Raw genomic sequence first — 15259 nt, forward strand, 5'->3', positions numbered from 1 at the left:
CTGCATGAAATTCCTCCCTCATTAGTCATGCAAGAAAAGCTAACAATAATGTACTCGAGGATGGTTTTTCAAATCAAAATAAACCAATTTTTCAAATTTTGTCATTAAGATCATAACCACATAAGAGTATTGAATGGCTCTATCATATCTTTATTTTGCTCGTGGAAGAAGAAATATTTACCATGTTTAGTAACTTTTCGAATTCATCGTCCCTGAGTGCTCTTTTTTAATTCACAAAATTAGAAAAAACAAAGATAATGATGGATTGTATTCAATGGAAGCATTGTCGATGACATGCAACTTAACGCGTTCGGATCGGGTTGGGGCGTCGGGTCCGAGCCGCAGACGATTAGTCGGGCCCCGTAAGAATTGATCCGGACACCCCCTGTGTCGAAAAAAAAAAAAAGATGACATGCAATTTCACTTTGATTAGAGGGCAATGCATATGAAGCATGCATGACCCATGTCTGCTTGGCTATTTTCAATCACGCAACGCTGGTGTATTGACTTTGGCCCTCTAATTTCTAAATACCACATACATGTTTTTTTTTTTTTTTTTTTTTTTTTGTCTTCACAGTGGGTATCTGGGATCCATAAACTGGTAATACTATATGACCCCAACTAATTCCACTGCGGATGGAGAGAGAGGCTGCCCAGCATCATCCCACCAATATTTACCCGCGATTTGAACGTGTGCGGAGGCTCTCACCCAACTGGACTACAGCCACCCCCTCTAGCCCCGGGGGGCAAATACCACATACATGTTTATTTTTCCCTTTTAGCTTGATTACTGTTTCCAAGCCAGAATTCAATTAATTAAATACCAAACTGGAGAGCACATCAAACCAATGATGAGTGTATGTCCCCAATAATTGGGGTTAAATTGAAATATTATAGGAGCGCAATTGACAAATTACTAATGTGTTGACGAAAAGGTCCTTTGGTTAAAAAAAAAAGGAAAAAAAGAAACTGCCTTTTTGGTACCGCAGGTGCTAGAAAATTTTTTCCTTTTTATTAAATAAAACCACACCACAACTTACTCAGCAGTCAGCACTCACCGGGTTAATGAGCAGTAAAGCACGACCCTCAAAATTTAAAACCCCCCCCAATCGTAGGGAAAACCGCTGTGCGGTAGTGGCATTACGGTAAGAAACACAAACTCCAAGCCTCGTAAATTAGCATTTCGTGCTTATAAACCCGACAAGAGTCCTCCGTTCATTCCACCTCCATCCATCCCCTCCTTTCTGACAGTCGTACTTCACGGCGACTGTTTCCTCTTCCATTTCAACGCTCCTTCGTCCTTCTTCTTCTTCTACAACTCACACAAGCCGCCAACAAAAATCCCACTCCCCTCAGACCAACCCTACCCCCGCCCCTCCCTTTACAACTCACACAACCCGCCAACAACCCGACTTACTAATTACTTAAGAGTGATCTTTAACCAACTTCATTCAGCCCATTAATTTCACCCTTCATTTCCTCTCTGATTTTTAATTTTTTACTTTACAACGCACCAATGGGGGGTTCTGCGATCTGGTCCTCCTGTATCGCTGCCCTTCTTCTCCAATCATGTCTACTCATCACTCCCACTTCTGCCAAAAAGACTTACTTAGTCCAAATGAAACACCACCAAAAGCCTCCGTCTTACTCTACTCATACCGACTGGTACAGCGACCGCCTTCAGTCCCTCACAGCCTCCTCCCGTCCTGACTCTATAGTATATTCCTACACCACCGCTTACCATGGTTTTGCTGCCTCATTGGACCCCGAGGAGGCCGAGTCTCTCCGTCAATCCGATGAGGTCCTCGGGGTCTACGAGGATGCAGTTTACCAACTCCACACCACCCGCAGCCCAGAATTCCTCGGCTTGGGTTCTGAACTCGGCTTGTGGGCTGGCCACACCCCGCAAGAACTCAACCAGGCCTCCCAGGACGTCATCATTGGCGTCCTGGACACTGGCGTATGGCCCGAGTCCAAGAGCTTTTCTGACGCGGGCCTGCCGGATGTCCCATCCAGATGGCGAGGCCAGTGTGAGAGTGCCGTGGATTTCAATCCAAAAGTACACTGCAACAAGAAGCTAATAGGTGCAAGGTTCTTCTCCAGAGGTTACCACATGGCCGCTGGGGAAAAACCGTCGAGAGAAACCGAATCCCCTCGCGACCACGACGGTCACGGTACTCATACATCGTCCACTGCTGCTGGGTCTGCTGTAGGTAATGCTAGCCTTCTCGGCTACGCCAGCGGAACTGCCCGAGGCATGGCCGTACACGCCCGGGTGGCCACTTACAAGGTTTGCTGGACATCTGGATGTTTTGGTTCTGATATTCTTGCAGGAATGGAGCGTGCGATTTTGGATGGGGTTGATGTGCTCTCGCTATCACTAGGTGGCGGCTCTGGGCCTTACTATCGGGATACGATTGCAATAGGAGCATTTTCAGCTATGGAGAAGGGCATACTTGTGTCTTGCTCAGCAGGCAATAGCGGCCCAGCTAAGGCCTCGTTGGCTAATTTGGCTCCTTGGATAATGACGGTTGGAGCCGGAACCATAGACAGAGATTTCCCAGCTTATGCTGTACTCGGGAGTGGCCAGAAATTTGCAGGCGTTTCGTTGTACAGCGGGAAAGGGATGGGGAGAAAATCTGTGGGTTTGGTCTACAACAGGGGTAACAATGTCTCGAGTAATTTATGCATGCCGGGTTCACTCGATCCCAGCCAAGTGACTGGAAAAGTTGTCTTGTGTGATAGAGGTGTTAACGCAAGGGTGGAGAAGGGTGGGGTGGTGAGGGATGCTGGTGGGATCGGGATGATATTAGCTAATACGGAGGCTAGTGGGGAGGAGCTGGTGGCGGATAGTCATCTGTTGCCGGCTGTGGCGGTGGGGAGGAAGGTTGGTGATGTTATAAGGGAGTATGTGAAGAGTAATAGTAACCCCACGGCGGCGCTCAGCTTCGGTGGGACGGTGGTGAATGTCAAGCCGTCGCCGGTGGTGGCAGCATTTACCTCCAGAGGGCCCAATATGGTGACCCCACAAATCCTGAAGCCAGATGTGATTGGACCTGGAGTCAACATCCTAGCTGCTTGGTCTGAGGCTGTTGGGCCGACTGGGCTTCAGAAGGATACGAGGAAAACTCTGTTCAACATCATGTCTGGTGAGCTCAAGCAACGGCTCAATTTTTTTTTTTTAAAAAAAAAAATCTCTTTTTATAAGTTGCTCAATTCGATTAAATTATATGTTAATCGTGGATCTCAAGAACATATTCACCTGATTTTCAAAAAAAACAAAAAAAAAAAAATTTTTTCTTAGAGGTGGGAGTTTTCTAGGGCAGGCAGGCGTCAAAGGGTGCTCGCTCTTTGTTGCAGCTTGATCTGTTATCGTTACTTTTTTCTGCTAGAAAGATGGTGAAGTCTTATGTGATACTCTAATTAATTGGATATTTTGTTAGTGTGAAAGAGTGGTTTTGTTTTAGGCTAATGACACTGAATTAGCTGACAAAAGTAAAGTTAGCACATGCTGAAATCATGGGTTAAAAAACAAATCATCAGTCCTTTTTTTGATCATGCCAAAATATATGATTAAAGCCAGCCATACCAAGAGAGAGAACCATGGCGTGGATTTTCTAAGGAGACAACGACATTCATTATAGGGTAATGGATTCTCTCCTTCCTACCTTGAGTTTTAGGTCCGTTTGTTTTGTTGCTATTTTCTGAATTTTTTTTATAAAAAAAATATATTATGTACCGATTTGATTTGATGCATATAAAGTAAAACAGTGACGAGGGAAACATATGAAAATGTTTTATTGAGAATGCTGCACAGTGAACATCGATTCTCAGGTCTAAGTGGCGGGGGGGGGGGGGTACTGAAACTGAAAGGGGATGGTCCCAAAAAGTTTTAGGCGTGCATTACTAGTTGCGAGCACTATTATGGATCGAAATGAATACAATTAGTGGACCCGCATAGTGTATGCTTTCCAAAGGAAGAATTTCGCATGGGAATTTGCGGCACTTTTTATAATGGTCCTTTTTTTTGTGTACACACACACACACACACACACACATATATATATATATAATCATTGATTAAGTTGTTGTTTTCATGAATGAATTGCATAGGTACATCAATGTCATGCCCACATATTAGCGGATTGGCAGCGCTGCTGAAAGCAGCACATCCAGACTGGAGTCCAAGTGCAATCAAATCTGCGCTTATGACTACTGCCTATAATAAGGACAACACCAACTCCCCTCTGCGCGATGCTGCGGATGCTACAATTTCCACCCCATTGGCTCATGGGGCTGGTCATGTCGACCCCCACAAGGCCATTTCTCCCGGCCTTGTCTATGACGCTACTCCTGATGACTACGTTGCCTTCCTTTGCTCCTTGAATTATGCCCCTGAGCAAATACAGAGCATAGTCAAGCGCCCGAACGTCACCTGTTCCAGGAAATTTAAAGACCCTGGCCACCTCAACTATCCATCATTCTCTATCCTATTCGACAGCACGAGAGTCGTGCGATATACCCGCGAGCTGACGAACGTGGGAGCTGCAGCATCCATCTACCAATCCACCATTGAAGCACCTTCAACTGTGGCGGTGACGGTGAAGCCATCTAAGCTTGTTTTCAAGAGTGTAGGAGAAAAGCAGCGATACACGGTCACATTTGTTTCGAAGAAGGGCGTAAGTCCAATGACTAAGGATGCATTTGGTTCAATCGCTTGGACCAACGCTGAACACCAAGTCAGGAGTCCGGTTGCCTTCTCCTGGACACAGTCAGGAGGGTTGCAGTGAATGATCGATCGTCTTTTATGATTTTAACTCAGCCCCAAAAGGGTTAAATTTGTAATATTGCCCTCGCAAGCTTAAGGACAGAAGCTACAATATATGCCTTCTGATGCTCAGAAGATCATCGGGGCTCCGGAGAATTTTTAGTAGAGAAAAAAAAAACAAAGCAGCGCTGAAAGTTTGTACTTACAAGTTAGTTGGATCTTGAAATGAGAGATATATATATGTAGCCCTGGTATGCAAGTTTGATGCTTTCTCTCATCGGCCCATAACTACACAAATAATATAACATGTCATTCGGCGGTCATGCCTGAGCCTGACGAATTCATCTTTTTGCTGTTTCAGTGTCAACCATCTGCATTTTCACTGTTTTGGTTTGATGTAACCTGATGAATTCCTTTCTTCTTTTTTTTTTTTCAAATATTTAAATTTTTTTTCCTAACAGGGAAGGAATAAAATTTAAGAAGTTGAGAAGGGAAAAGAGGAGTCTAAACCCAAAATTTCTAATTTTTTTTTTAATCCAATATAGCAAGGAGTCAAATTTGTTAATCTTGTGGGTAGATGTTGAGCAGGCTCAACAAAGAACAATACCAAAAGCTATCGACTATATATCCCCGAGGAAAAAGAAGAAAATTAACGATCGTAATCGTGGCCACGAAACAATTTGATGTACGGGAAGCAACAGAGGCGGGGTTTAAAAGGACGTGGGAGGATACCCCTGTCCCGTCCCTCGTTATAAATGTAAATTTTTTTAAAAAAAATCTATATATAATTTTTTGCATATATATACATATGCACATTATAACTACATATCAATAGAGAGAGTTTTTTTTTATAGTGTAAGTTATATAAACAAATGATTATATAGGCTGAGGCAGGGATCCTTCCCGCATCCCCCAAGCCCGTAATTTTTAAAAATGATTATTTGGTTATTTTTACTCCAATTTTTCTTTACATAGTGCAAGTTATATAAACAAATATGATAATTATAAGTTTAGATTTGCTATTAAAAATAGAGAAATGGATTAAAAAAGATTAAAGTGATTTTTAACCTTTGATTTGACATTAAATATTTAGTTAAAAATCTAAACAAGTGATTTACAATGTTGTTATTGATGGGGTGTGCGCATAAAATAATGGCAAAATAAAAATATAATTACACAACCGCGGTGCTCCTATGGGAACATGGAAAAAGCAAGGGGCAGGGCTGTAGATTACGGGGGAAGGATCCCTGCCGCAGCCTCACCCGTCCCATTGCTAGTTTGATCCACATCCAGCTACTGCTGAACATTAGTGATTGAGAACTCTCCCAAAGCTTCTTTTTGATGCAATCAAACAAGTTTGGGTGAGGGCCAAATATGTCATGGAAAAAGAGGGCTTCTTGTAAACATGTGTTCAAGGTAAATCTGATTTACAAATTTGCTTTGCAAGGTAGCTAGCTGATCTAGGGACCAAAAACCAACAAGTCATTTTGGGAATGCAATAAGAATACAAGCACACGATTGTACCATAACCAGAGAGCAAGGAAAAAAAAAAAAGGTGCGACCACACTTCCATCGACAACTTGGAGTGTAATGGTGCCAATTGCACTTGATTCAAAGCCCGGAAATCGGGCGCTGCTTGTGAAGAAGTTGTCTTGGTACCCGATGGTAATAAAAATGCAGAGAAGTGGTGTAACTATTCTAGTTCAGTACATCAAAAGGAATAAACGCAGAAGAACCTAAATAAAAAATTGGGAGAAGAGGGTATTGTAGATTGAGCTTCTTTTAGTGTATTTATTAATTGATGATATGCTAATAACATATATAGCAGTTGTAGCAGCAGCCTTTTGTACAACATCCGTTGCAAAGGTTTACCTTTAGACATTTAGGGTAACAGGATGTACATCCATTGCAGAAGCAGCAGTTAGAGCAAGAAGGACATTTGGGAATGCGGCGGCAGCTTAGGCCGCATGCGGGCTTTCTAAAGCACTGGGAACTGAAGCAGGAGCAGGAGCAACAGTGGCACTTGGGTTTTGAACATCTGATGGATGGGCACGACGATGATATACTACAATCACACAAGTTACTACAGCCACAGCAGCGCGGCATCTCAAGATGAGGGACACAGCCTTGACAGCAAATCCATGAAAAGCTGAAGCATGACGATCCACTGTACACAAAGGAAAATGTACCTTAATACACATATTCGGCCTTGCATGCATCAAAATGTTGATGGAAGGCATCAACAAAAACAGATCAAGAAAATGCAGGGGAATTTATAAAATTAAAATTTGAAAAAAAAAAAAAAAACGTTTGAAGATGTTCTGTAGTCACTGACTAACATGTAGCATAAACATAGCCAAAACAAACCATGCTTCATATTATTGAGCAAAACAAAATAATTGCCTTATTCCTTGAATATCTAACGCGAGAAAAGTAACCCTTATTACTCAATGAGCAGAACATACCAGAGCCATTTCCAGAAGCAACAAGATCTATGAACTCTCTTACTTCTGCCACAAAGAATTATCTCGTGTAAGACAACAGTAGTTACTTCTCAAGGTAATTAAAAAGGACTGTTGAAAGCTTATTACGCTGGCATGAGAGGATCTGAATTTGCTGTTACGTAATCCGCAACGCTGTGAAGTTGTCAAATTCATTGAGTAAGACGGGAATCAGAAGCTATTTATTAGGTAATTCCCAACTATGGAAAGAGCATGTAATTGACGAGCCTTGCTAATGAACTACTTTAAAGGTGCATTTACAAAAATTTACACATACTCCTTGCAGGATCTGGAAGCAGGTTGAAGGCCTTCAACGAATTTTAATTCGTCCTGCTTACAATGAAGATGTCAATAATATGCCAACGACAGTTCATAGAGAATGAAATGTAAAGAGTGACTGCCAGTTTAATTAGTCTAATTTGAGATACGAAGAAATAAACGAAACTTCATTCCCGAGTTCGATTGTTTTCTGGGCTGCCAAATGCTAGACAAAGGATTCAGAGGATAAACCATGGTCATATTAAAATTAAAAATTTTTTTTTAAAGGAATGATGAAACTAGAATTTGAACATGAACCCGAAATCACTCATAAGGAGAATTTTCCAATTGAAATTTCAGTTCCAAACAGCATGAATGGTTCGTGCTTTTCGTTACATTACTAGCCTCTTCTCCATAAATGGCCTGGATGCTTGAAGAAAAAGAAGAAAAAGGAATAAAAGTCCAAATTTTTAAATTTGCCACTCCAATGTGATAATGCATACTAGTTGGAAAACTATTCCACTGACCGTATGACAAATATCTACAATGGTAGTAATTCAGCAAGCTCTCGTCTTGTCATTCATGTCACTGTTATACAGGCCTAGTTAAGGGGGCAACAGAGATCTGGGCATTCACCCTTCAGAACTGAGATGAGATGCATTATTGAGGCTAGAGCCCAACAACTTCCTCATTTAGAAGCAAGGATTCTGTTAAGTGCGTGATGCAAGTTGAATGAAACAAGTAAAGGAAGCTGGCACCTTTCAAGTCAATATCAGTCACAGAAACAGTAACTCGTTAAAAAAACTTAAGCAGGTATACTGTATACAAGCTTGAATTTTGTCCGAACTGACTACTTTTTGTTCTGGCAGCTTATAATAATTGGTGTCCTGGATTCTTCTTCGAGATGATCAACCTCAAAACAGAAAAACAAATAACAAGGCAGAGCAGAAATACTACTGAACCAAAAAGGATGGAACAGCAAGAATGTGGGATCTGAGCTACATAAAAAAAACAAAGATCCTGGACAAATTATTGGCGTATCAAGATACTAAAATTTCTATAATCAGCAGCAAGTTATTAACTCAATTTCTTTACTGGAAACAGTAGTAGTATTTTACTCAGTCGTCCAACTTATTTCTTCATTAGTTAACTCAAATAGAACTTATAATAGTCCAATTAAAGGCACATGGTCCTACTTAACTAATTGCAGCCAGCAAAGAAGATTGTGATTTTCCAGTGGTAAACTAAAAGGAAAAGCTTCCTAATGAAAAGAAACAAATGAGAAAAAGTCGAACACTTCGCTTCTAATCCATGTCCCGTTCAATCTTTCAAGCTAATGTCCTACTATATGATTAATCTCTGACATTTCTGTGAGGGGCCAACAGTTAGAAAATGTTGAACTATGTTTTAACAATCCTCGTGGTCATTTGGCTAAGTGGTCAAGTCATTATTGTTGTCTCGGGTTCGATTCTGGCCCCTATCTCTGTCCTCTCTTCTTGCCCTTTCGAAACACAGCATACCAAAAAAATTTTTTTTTAATTAAATTAAAAGAGAGAGAGAAAGAGAGATGAGGGAGGGAACCATAATAACATTTGAACTTACCTCAAGAAAGCGAATTTCTCTTTCCAGCATTTGAACCTTGGCTAATTCTCGCCGCTTTCCATATAAATCTGGATACTCAGGCGGTGACTTTGGGCGTGGGGGTGGAAGTGAAGGCGCTTTGGCGGTGCTACCCAGACCAGCCATTTCTTGCGGAATATGCAGCAAAGAACAACGGTGAAATCCCACAAGCCCTCCGTTCCTGCTCTCTAGCTTCTACATTACAGGTTCTTGCAATCAAAATTAAAGTAAAAACTTGGTACCGGTAGCGGTTAAAAACTTAAATAATGGCGCACAGCCCACAAACCTAATAGGTATACAAGTAGCACTGAAAGAATAGTAAAGTAGTTGCCACCTGCCACTATAGAAAGAAGGAGAGCTGAAGGGACGCAGGGGGCACAGAGAAATGGAGGGAGAAGACGAGAGATCGTAGGTATGGCCTATGGGGAAACGAAGCAAACAAGATGACGGAAAAGAATGCAAATATGAAATATGCAAAATGCATATTGGCAGGAAAGGAAATGGAATGGAGAAAAATAATGAACCGACTTGACTATAGTTACTACTGCACTGACTGACTCGATTTGGGGAAAATTAAGGGGTCCAGCCTCCAGAGACTAGACCCCAGAGACCACAATAGCCCAGACCCCAAAAAGCTCTGCCACATAACAACAATGACAGCACTCTCACCTCACACTCTCTCAAGCCAGCCAGCCAGCAGCAGCAGCAGCAGCAGCATCAGCATCAGCAGCAGCAGCAGCAGCCTCTGCAGCTGCACCAACAGCAACCACAGAAGTATTAGTACAACGACTGCTAATAATATGCGTACACACTACACTACTACTACACCTACTCGCGGGCACACACACTACTAACTATCCTGTTAACACAGTAGAATATTTATTGATGCATGCATGAGATTTTAAAGTGACATCAATGATTCATTTATGCTGCTGCACCATTTTGCAGTTGTACAAAGTTATCCCTCTACGTGGATCGGATGTGTTTTGTGATCGACTCTGATTAAATGTATAATTAGTTAACCATCTAACTAAATGGACGGGGCTTCTATATGGATTGACTTGATTTTTGTTTGAAGTCGAGCTTGAATTGTATATGTTTGTTCTAAGGTGGACAGCAGTCATATGTTATAATCCGTTTGAATCGTTATTCCCTCGAGTTTTTATAGAAAAATATATTATGCACTCTCCATCCCATTTTGATAGTTTTAGTTTTTCTTTCACACAGTTTAAGAAAAAATAGTTAACTTCCTTGAAAAAAACAAATTTAGGTTGCTATTTTTAAAAAATACGCTTATATTAAATATACTACAACTTTATATTAATTATTCATGAAAACTTGAATTTATGGTTTATGGGAACTTAAATTGGTGGTCAAGAAAGAATCAGTCCTCATATTAAATCTAAATGTATTAAATGTGATAAGTTAACAATCTATATTAAATAAGATAGTTTATGCGAATAACAACCTACATTGAATAAAAATATTTTAGAGAAATTAAAAGATAATTATATTCTTCAATTATAAAGTAAAAAAGTGATTGAACAATATGATTATTGAAGACGTAATTTTTTTCAAAAAAATTACAATCCAAGTAGGTTCAAGCAAGAATTTTTTTTTTTGAGATATAATTTTTGTCTCATGTGTAAATATAATCCAGACTTGGTTGATATAATGAAAGAGTATGCTTAAAATCAAGTTCAAGTAAGCACTAGTACTGATCAACCTTTATATAAGTCGATATCGGTTCCATTAATTACTTAATTAAGTACAAGATTTGGCGACTTTCAAGTTGGGTAGGTTTTAAGCCAACGAAGGCAATGATCAAGATTAAGACCAAAGAATTGGAGCGTCTAGCATCGAGTCCCATATACACGGGCCTTATCTCACTTATCGGATGTAATAGAGAGATGTTGATACTACTATTCCTTCAGAAAAAGAGTAGGAGAACTATCCAGTACCAAAGAAAAAGGGTGCAACTGCAAGGAGCTGGCGTGCAACGGGGCCTGTGGACATTGTTGGAGGTAAGAAAGAGTTTGCCGTTGATTTTCTTTTCTTTTCTTCTTTTTTTTTTTCCTCTGAAGTGTGTGTTGTGTGTGTAAATTAAGGAATAGTAACAGCAGCGGTGGTGTGGTGTGGTGTGGTGTGGTGTGGTGGGTGTTGGAGTTGGTGCACGGTGGTTTTGCAGACGAAGCAGTGGGTGGTGGGGCGGGGTGCCTGAGAAGAGTGTGCGAGCGAAAAGGTCGACGCCGTACCTCAGATCGCACGTGACTGCCAGTGCACACTGTATGATAGAGAGAAAAAAAAAAGGGCAAAAAAAAAGGTAGCCCTTTGTAACGGAAAGCTGGGGTTAAATTGACTGTTACCATCACTGCACCTTCATCCTCGTTTTTACAGTAAAACGGCAGCCTCTTAGAATATTTTACTGCTCCCAGTCAGTGCCCATCATTTAAAGAAACATTTTTCTATTTAAGAAAATCCCAGTTGCCATTTTCGAATTCTAATTGTTACAGTGCAGTGCAGATGGAGCGGTAAAAAAAAAAAAAAAGAAGAAAAAGAAAAGGGTCAGCTCTATGGTCCTTGCTTTGAAATTGTAATACATTTGCCAAAGTAATTTATATAAAATAAAAATTTGATTGAAAATCATGTTTATAAATAAAATTTATAAATTTTTTTTTCCAAATGGCATTTGGACACTGGACAGCGCATCGCCGCAAAGAAAGGGGAGGCGCAATATTATGTATGAAAACAGGATCTGCGGCCATTAACAAGAGAGGTTAATTCATCACTGACACTCGGTCCGAATTACGGGAGGCGGTATCACAATTTTTTGGTAGGTGTCTAAATGGTACTAGTTGGAGATGATAAAAAAAACTTCATTCTTTCGTATTGCTGTACTAACAAAAAAATGCAGGTTCATTGAAGCAGCTGCATGTGATATATATATATATATATATATACACACACACACACACACACACACACATATTCCTTCTTGCTCTTGTCTCTTGCATTGGGAAATTTAAAATCGGGTCATCTATCTTTTTACCTGATACAATTATCAACAAAAGAAAACAGCAAACTTCTTTAGGTCCGTTTAGTTTTTTCGTTTAATTCTTTGTAAAACTACTAACTCACCCCTCTTTATTTGACTTTTGATGTATGTATATATATATATATATATTAAAAAGCAGTAATTGCAATTGTACATATTTTATCATTTAATAATGAATTAATCTTTCGCACACTGATAGCGTATACACCGTCATCATTGAATGCATGAAAACTCATTGAATTTAAATTTTATTCGTGTGTCACATATCTAACCATGATAGTGTATATAAGATTTACTCTTTAACAATTTGTTTGGCTAATGGTGCCGGAATGAAATTAATTTGAAAAAATAGCTAAACATGGAGGGCACAATAAATGCGAATGCACACATTTATTTATATGGTAAGTTCCACATAATTTAGATGTCTAAACGAGTACATAATCAAGGCACATCCTCCTTAATAATTAGTTAACGTTCAAGTGTGTATTGGCAATTATCCTACCCTCCTACTGGAGCCATAGAAGATATTCGGATTGCATTTCTTGAGAGTTTTTGGGGGCATTTTTTAAGAAACTTTAACACTTATTACTTTTTCAAAATGTGAAGCGTACGCAGATAAAAAAAAAAAAAAAAAAGGTATTGATGTGTTTAAAGTGAAGCGGAACCTTCCTGCATTCAGTCCTTTCATTGAGAATATTGCATAGGCAATTTAAGAGTTCAAAATGTATTGATGTGTTTAGCATTAATTTTATACAGATTGGAATAAAAATTCTTCTACGCTAATAATACCTAGAAGACTACTATTATTTTTTTGCTTTTAGTCCTAGAAACCTCCATAAGTTTGTATTTGCTAAGTTTAATGCAATGTTTGTTATGTATGATCATATAAAATTAATTTTAATTACATTTCATAGAAATTGAAATAGATTCTGGTTCTTAATAAACTTGAATAGTGCTGTGAAAAACGTCCAAACTTCACGAACACAAAAGGAAATTATTTGATCCTCGAAGTTTGTTGGAACCTTTGGGGCCTTGAGTAGACCAGACAGCAAAGTGCTTTTCAAGCGGATTGGTTTCACAGTTCATGCGTACGAAAGTTGCTTTGCATGAGCAAATCATTGAGGGTTACACCCATTTTTGGCTAACGATAAGCGTCGCTCCCGTGTTCTCGGATTGCTATTTTTAAGAGTTTCTTTTATAAAAAATACATTATAACGATTTAACGTATATGAGATAAAAAAAATTTTAAAAATATGTTCATAAAAAACGTCCGAGTTTATAATAATTTCTTAAAATCAACGAAGTTCAAAAAGAGTTTGTCTGCTTGCTTTGTTAGAGGCATTATTAATTAGACGGTTCCAATTAGCAATGATTAGACAGCTTGTTTTCTTTCGATTAATTTTCTACTTTCTATATATCAAATTGTTACAGTATGATATTTTTTTACAACAAATTTTTTAAAAGTAGTAATTCAAACGGGTTACTCTCTCCAATCTAAAATTATTTTGTTGATACCCATCCAAGTTAAGCCCCTCCCATTCATTTCTTTCTTTTGTTTTTTTTTTTTGGGAGGGGGGGGGGGCGGTTATGCTAGTTTTGTTACATTAACAACAATAAGAACCAAACCAACCATCTTTAGAGCGCTCGTGAGAATCAAGTTCAATATATTGTAAATTTTTTTCTTTCAACTTCAATATATCATACATTTCTTTTGAATTGCAGTTTTCTAACAAACAAAAATTTAAATTTTTCATAAACACATATTTTAATCAATTTTTTATTTTATATGCATCAAATTCTTACAAATTTATGAGTGTTTGGATACACATATTATTCCAAATAATATTTCGCTTGCATCATAAATACATTTCCCAACTCACCTTTTTATATTCCCAATCAACTTTTTATCTCACATACATCACATCACAAAAAGTGCTACAGTAATTATTCCAAATAATATTTCAAATAATACTCTATCCAAACAAAAAGTGCTACAGTAATTATTTTTCTGCAAAAACTCTAAAAAAAACTGCGACAACTTTGTCCGGCTTTACGGGAAATTCAACGTAGCCATTAAGATCAGAGTGACATTTTCCTTCGGTGGTGGGATCGGACGTGTTTGAGGTTATGAACAAACAGTAGAAGCACCAGTAACTTGTTGTACGTGCCCAGTTTGATGAATGTCACGTGAAGCAACAGCACACTGGTCATAAATCATAATAGTACCTATGTATTTAAGTATCTGAAAAAAATAAAATTCCTGATTAGTCCATCCCCATCCCCACCAGTCACCATTCACCACCATTCCCGTCCCCATCGCCCGATCTCCCAATCACCTGGATCTGAGTATTTAATGGGGGAGTTGGTACTCGAATGCTGATTTGGATCACTAAATGGGCTGGCTACCCCTCTTCTTCCGTCCGTTCATTTTGGGTTGGGCTTTTACGGTTGATCCCAGTGCTAATGATTCTTCATTCTCAACAACTTCACTGCCTATTTTGCCCATTTGTGGATCTAAACTCGTTGCAAAATCTCCCCATTTGTTATATTTTTTTGAAAAATATTATTATTTGCTCTCGCACCATTTATTTAATCATGTAATTTAATAAATAAAAATCATATGATAAAAATGATAGCGAGAGTGCAGATAACATTTTCTTATATTTTTCGTATTGTTATCCTAGTATCTACATTGCACCGTACAATTATTGATGCCTTGGATGACCACTTTAACTCTCTCTCTTTTTCATTCTCTATTTGACTATATTCCGTTTTGTAGAAAAAAGAATAAAGAATGCCGTCTTTTTCTTCTGGAATTACCTGTTCTACAAGCAAAGATGCGACAAAGGAAAGAAAAGATCTCTTTCTTTGTTTACCAAAACTTTTTGTACAAATTATTGCCAAAAAAAAAAAGAAAAAAGAAGAAGACGAAACCTGAAAGTGATTAATTCGCTCGGGTTTATGTTTACTGGAGGGGAATCATTTACAGCAACTGGGAAGCAAGATTTACCTAACACTATGAACTTTGTGAAGTTAATCAGCTCCAAAATATTCTTC

General features: G+C 39.0%; 2 protein-coding genes across 3 annotated transcripts; one reads left to right on the top strand and one right to left on the bottom strand.

The window, feature by feature from the left end:
* Positions 1-1222: 1222 nt before the first annotated feature.
* On the top strand, positions 1223-5112 carry LOC113692063 (subtilisin-like protease SBT1.8). Its single transcript, XM_027210403.2, has 2 exons — positions 1223-3149; positions 4114-5112. Exons 1-2 carry the CDS (start codon positions 1517-1519, stop codon positions 4788-4790), a joined length of 2310 nt encoding a protein of 769 aa, XP_027066204.2. The 5' UTR covers positions 1223-1516; the 3' UTR covers positions 4791-5112.
* A 1103-nt stretch (positions 5113-6215) lies between these two features.
* Positions 6216-9934, bottom strand: LOC113692328 (guanine nucleotide-binding protein subunit gamma 3). Of its 2 annotated transcripts, XM_027210721.2 has the most exons (6): positions 9434-9930; positions 9130-9342; positions 7547-7599; positions 7360-7404; positions 7234-7278; positions 6219-6935 (listed from the first exon to the last, which is right to left on the bottom strand). In XM_027210721.2, exons 2-6 carry the CDS (start codon positions 9271-9273, stop codon positions 6578-6580), a joined length of 645 nt encoding a protein of 214 aa, XP_027066522.2. In that variant the 5' UTR covers positions 9274-9342; positions 9434-9930; the 3' UTR covers positions 6219-6577. The 2 variants fall into 2 exon arrangements, with proteins under 2 accessions (XP_071908952.1, XP_027066522.2); XM_072052851.1 differs by having other exon boundaries at positions 6216-6935; positions 7234-7275; positions 9130-9934.
* Positions 9935-15259: the final 5325 nt, after the last annotated feature.

This window comes from Coffea arabica, chromosome 6c (genome assembly GCF_036785885.1).
Source record: "Coffea arabica cultivar ET-39 chromosome 6c, Coffea Arabica ET-39 HiFi, whole genome shotgun sequence".
In the NCBI taxonomy this organism is placed as follows: domain Eukaryota; kingdom Viridiplantae; phylum Streptophyta; class Magnoliopsida; order Gentianales; family Rubiaceae; genus Coffea; species Coffea arabica.

What these genes read in the sequence shown, in the direction of transcription:
- LOC113692063 (XM_027210403.2), top strand. Translation starts at nt 1,517, where the DNA reads ATGGGGGGTTCTGCGATCTGGTCCTCCTGTATCGCTGCCCTTCTTCTC. An exon ending in TCTGTTCAACATCATGTCTG is followed by an intron (nt 3,150 to 4,113) that starts GTGAGCTCAAGC and finishes TGAATTGCATAG; the next exon opens with GTACATCAATGTCATGCCCA.
- LOC113692328 (XM_027210721.2), bottom strand. Translation starts at nt 9,273, where the DNA reads ATGGCTGGTCTGGGTAGCACCGCCAAAGCGCCTTCACTTCCACCCCCA. An exon ending in GCTTCCAGATCCTGCAAGGA is followed by an intron (nt 7,405 to 7,546) that starts GTATGTGTAAAT and finishes ACAACTTCACAG; the next exon opens with CGTTGCGGATTACGTAACAG. An exon ending in TCAGATCCTCTCATGCCAGC is followed by an intron (nt 7,279 to 7,359) that starts GTAATAAGCTTT and finishes TCTTTGTGGCAG; the next exon opens with AAGTAAGAGAGTTCATAGAT.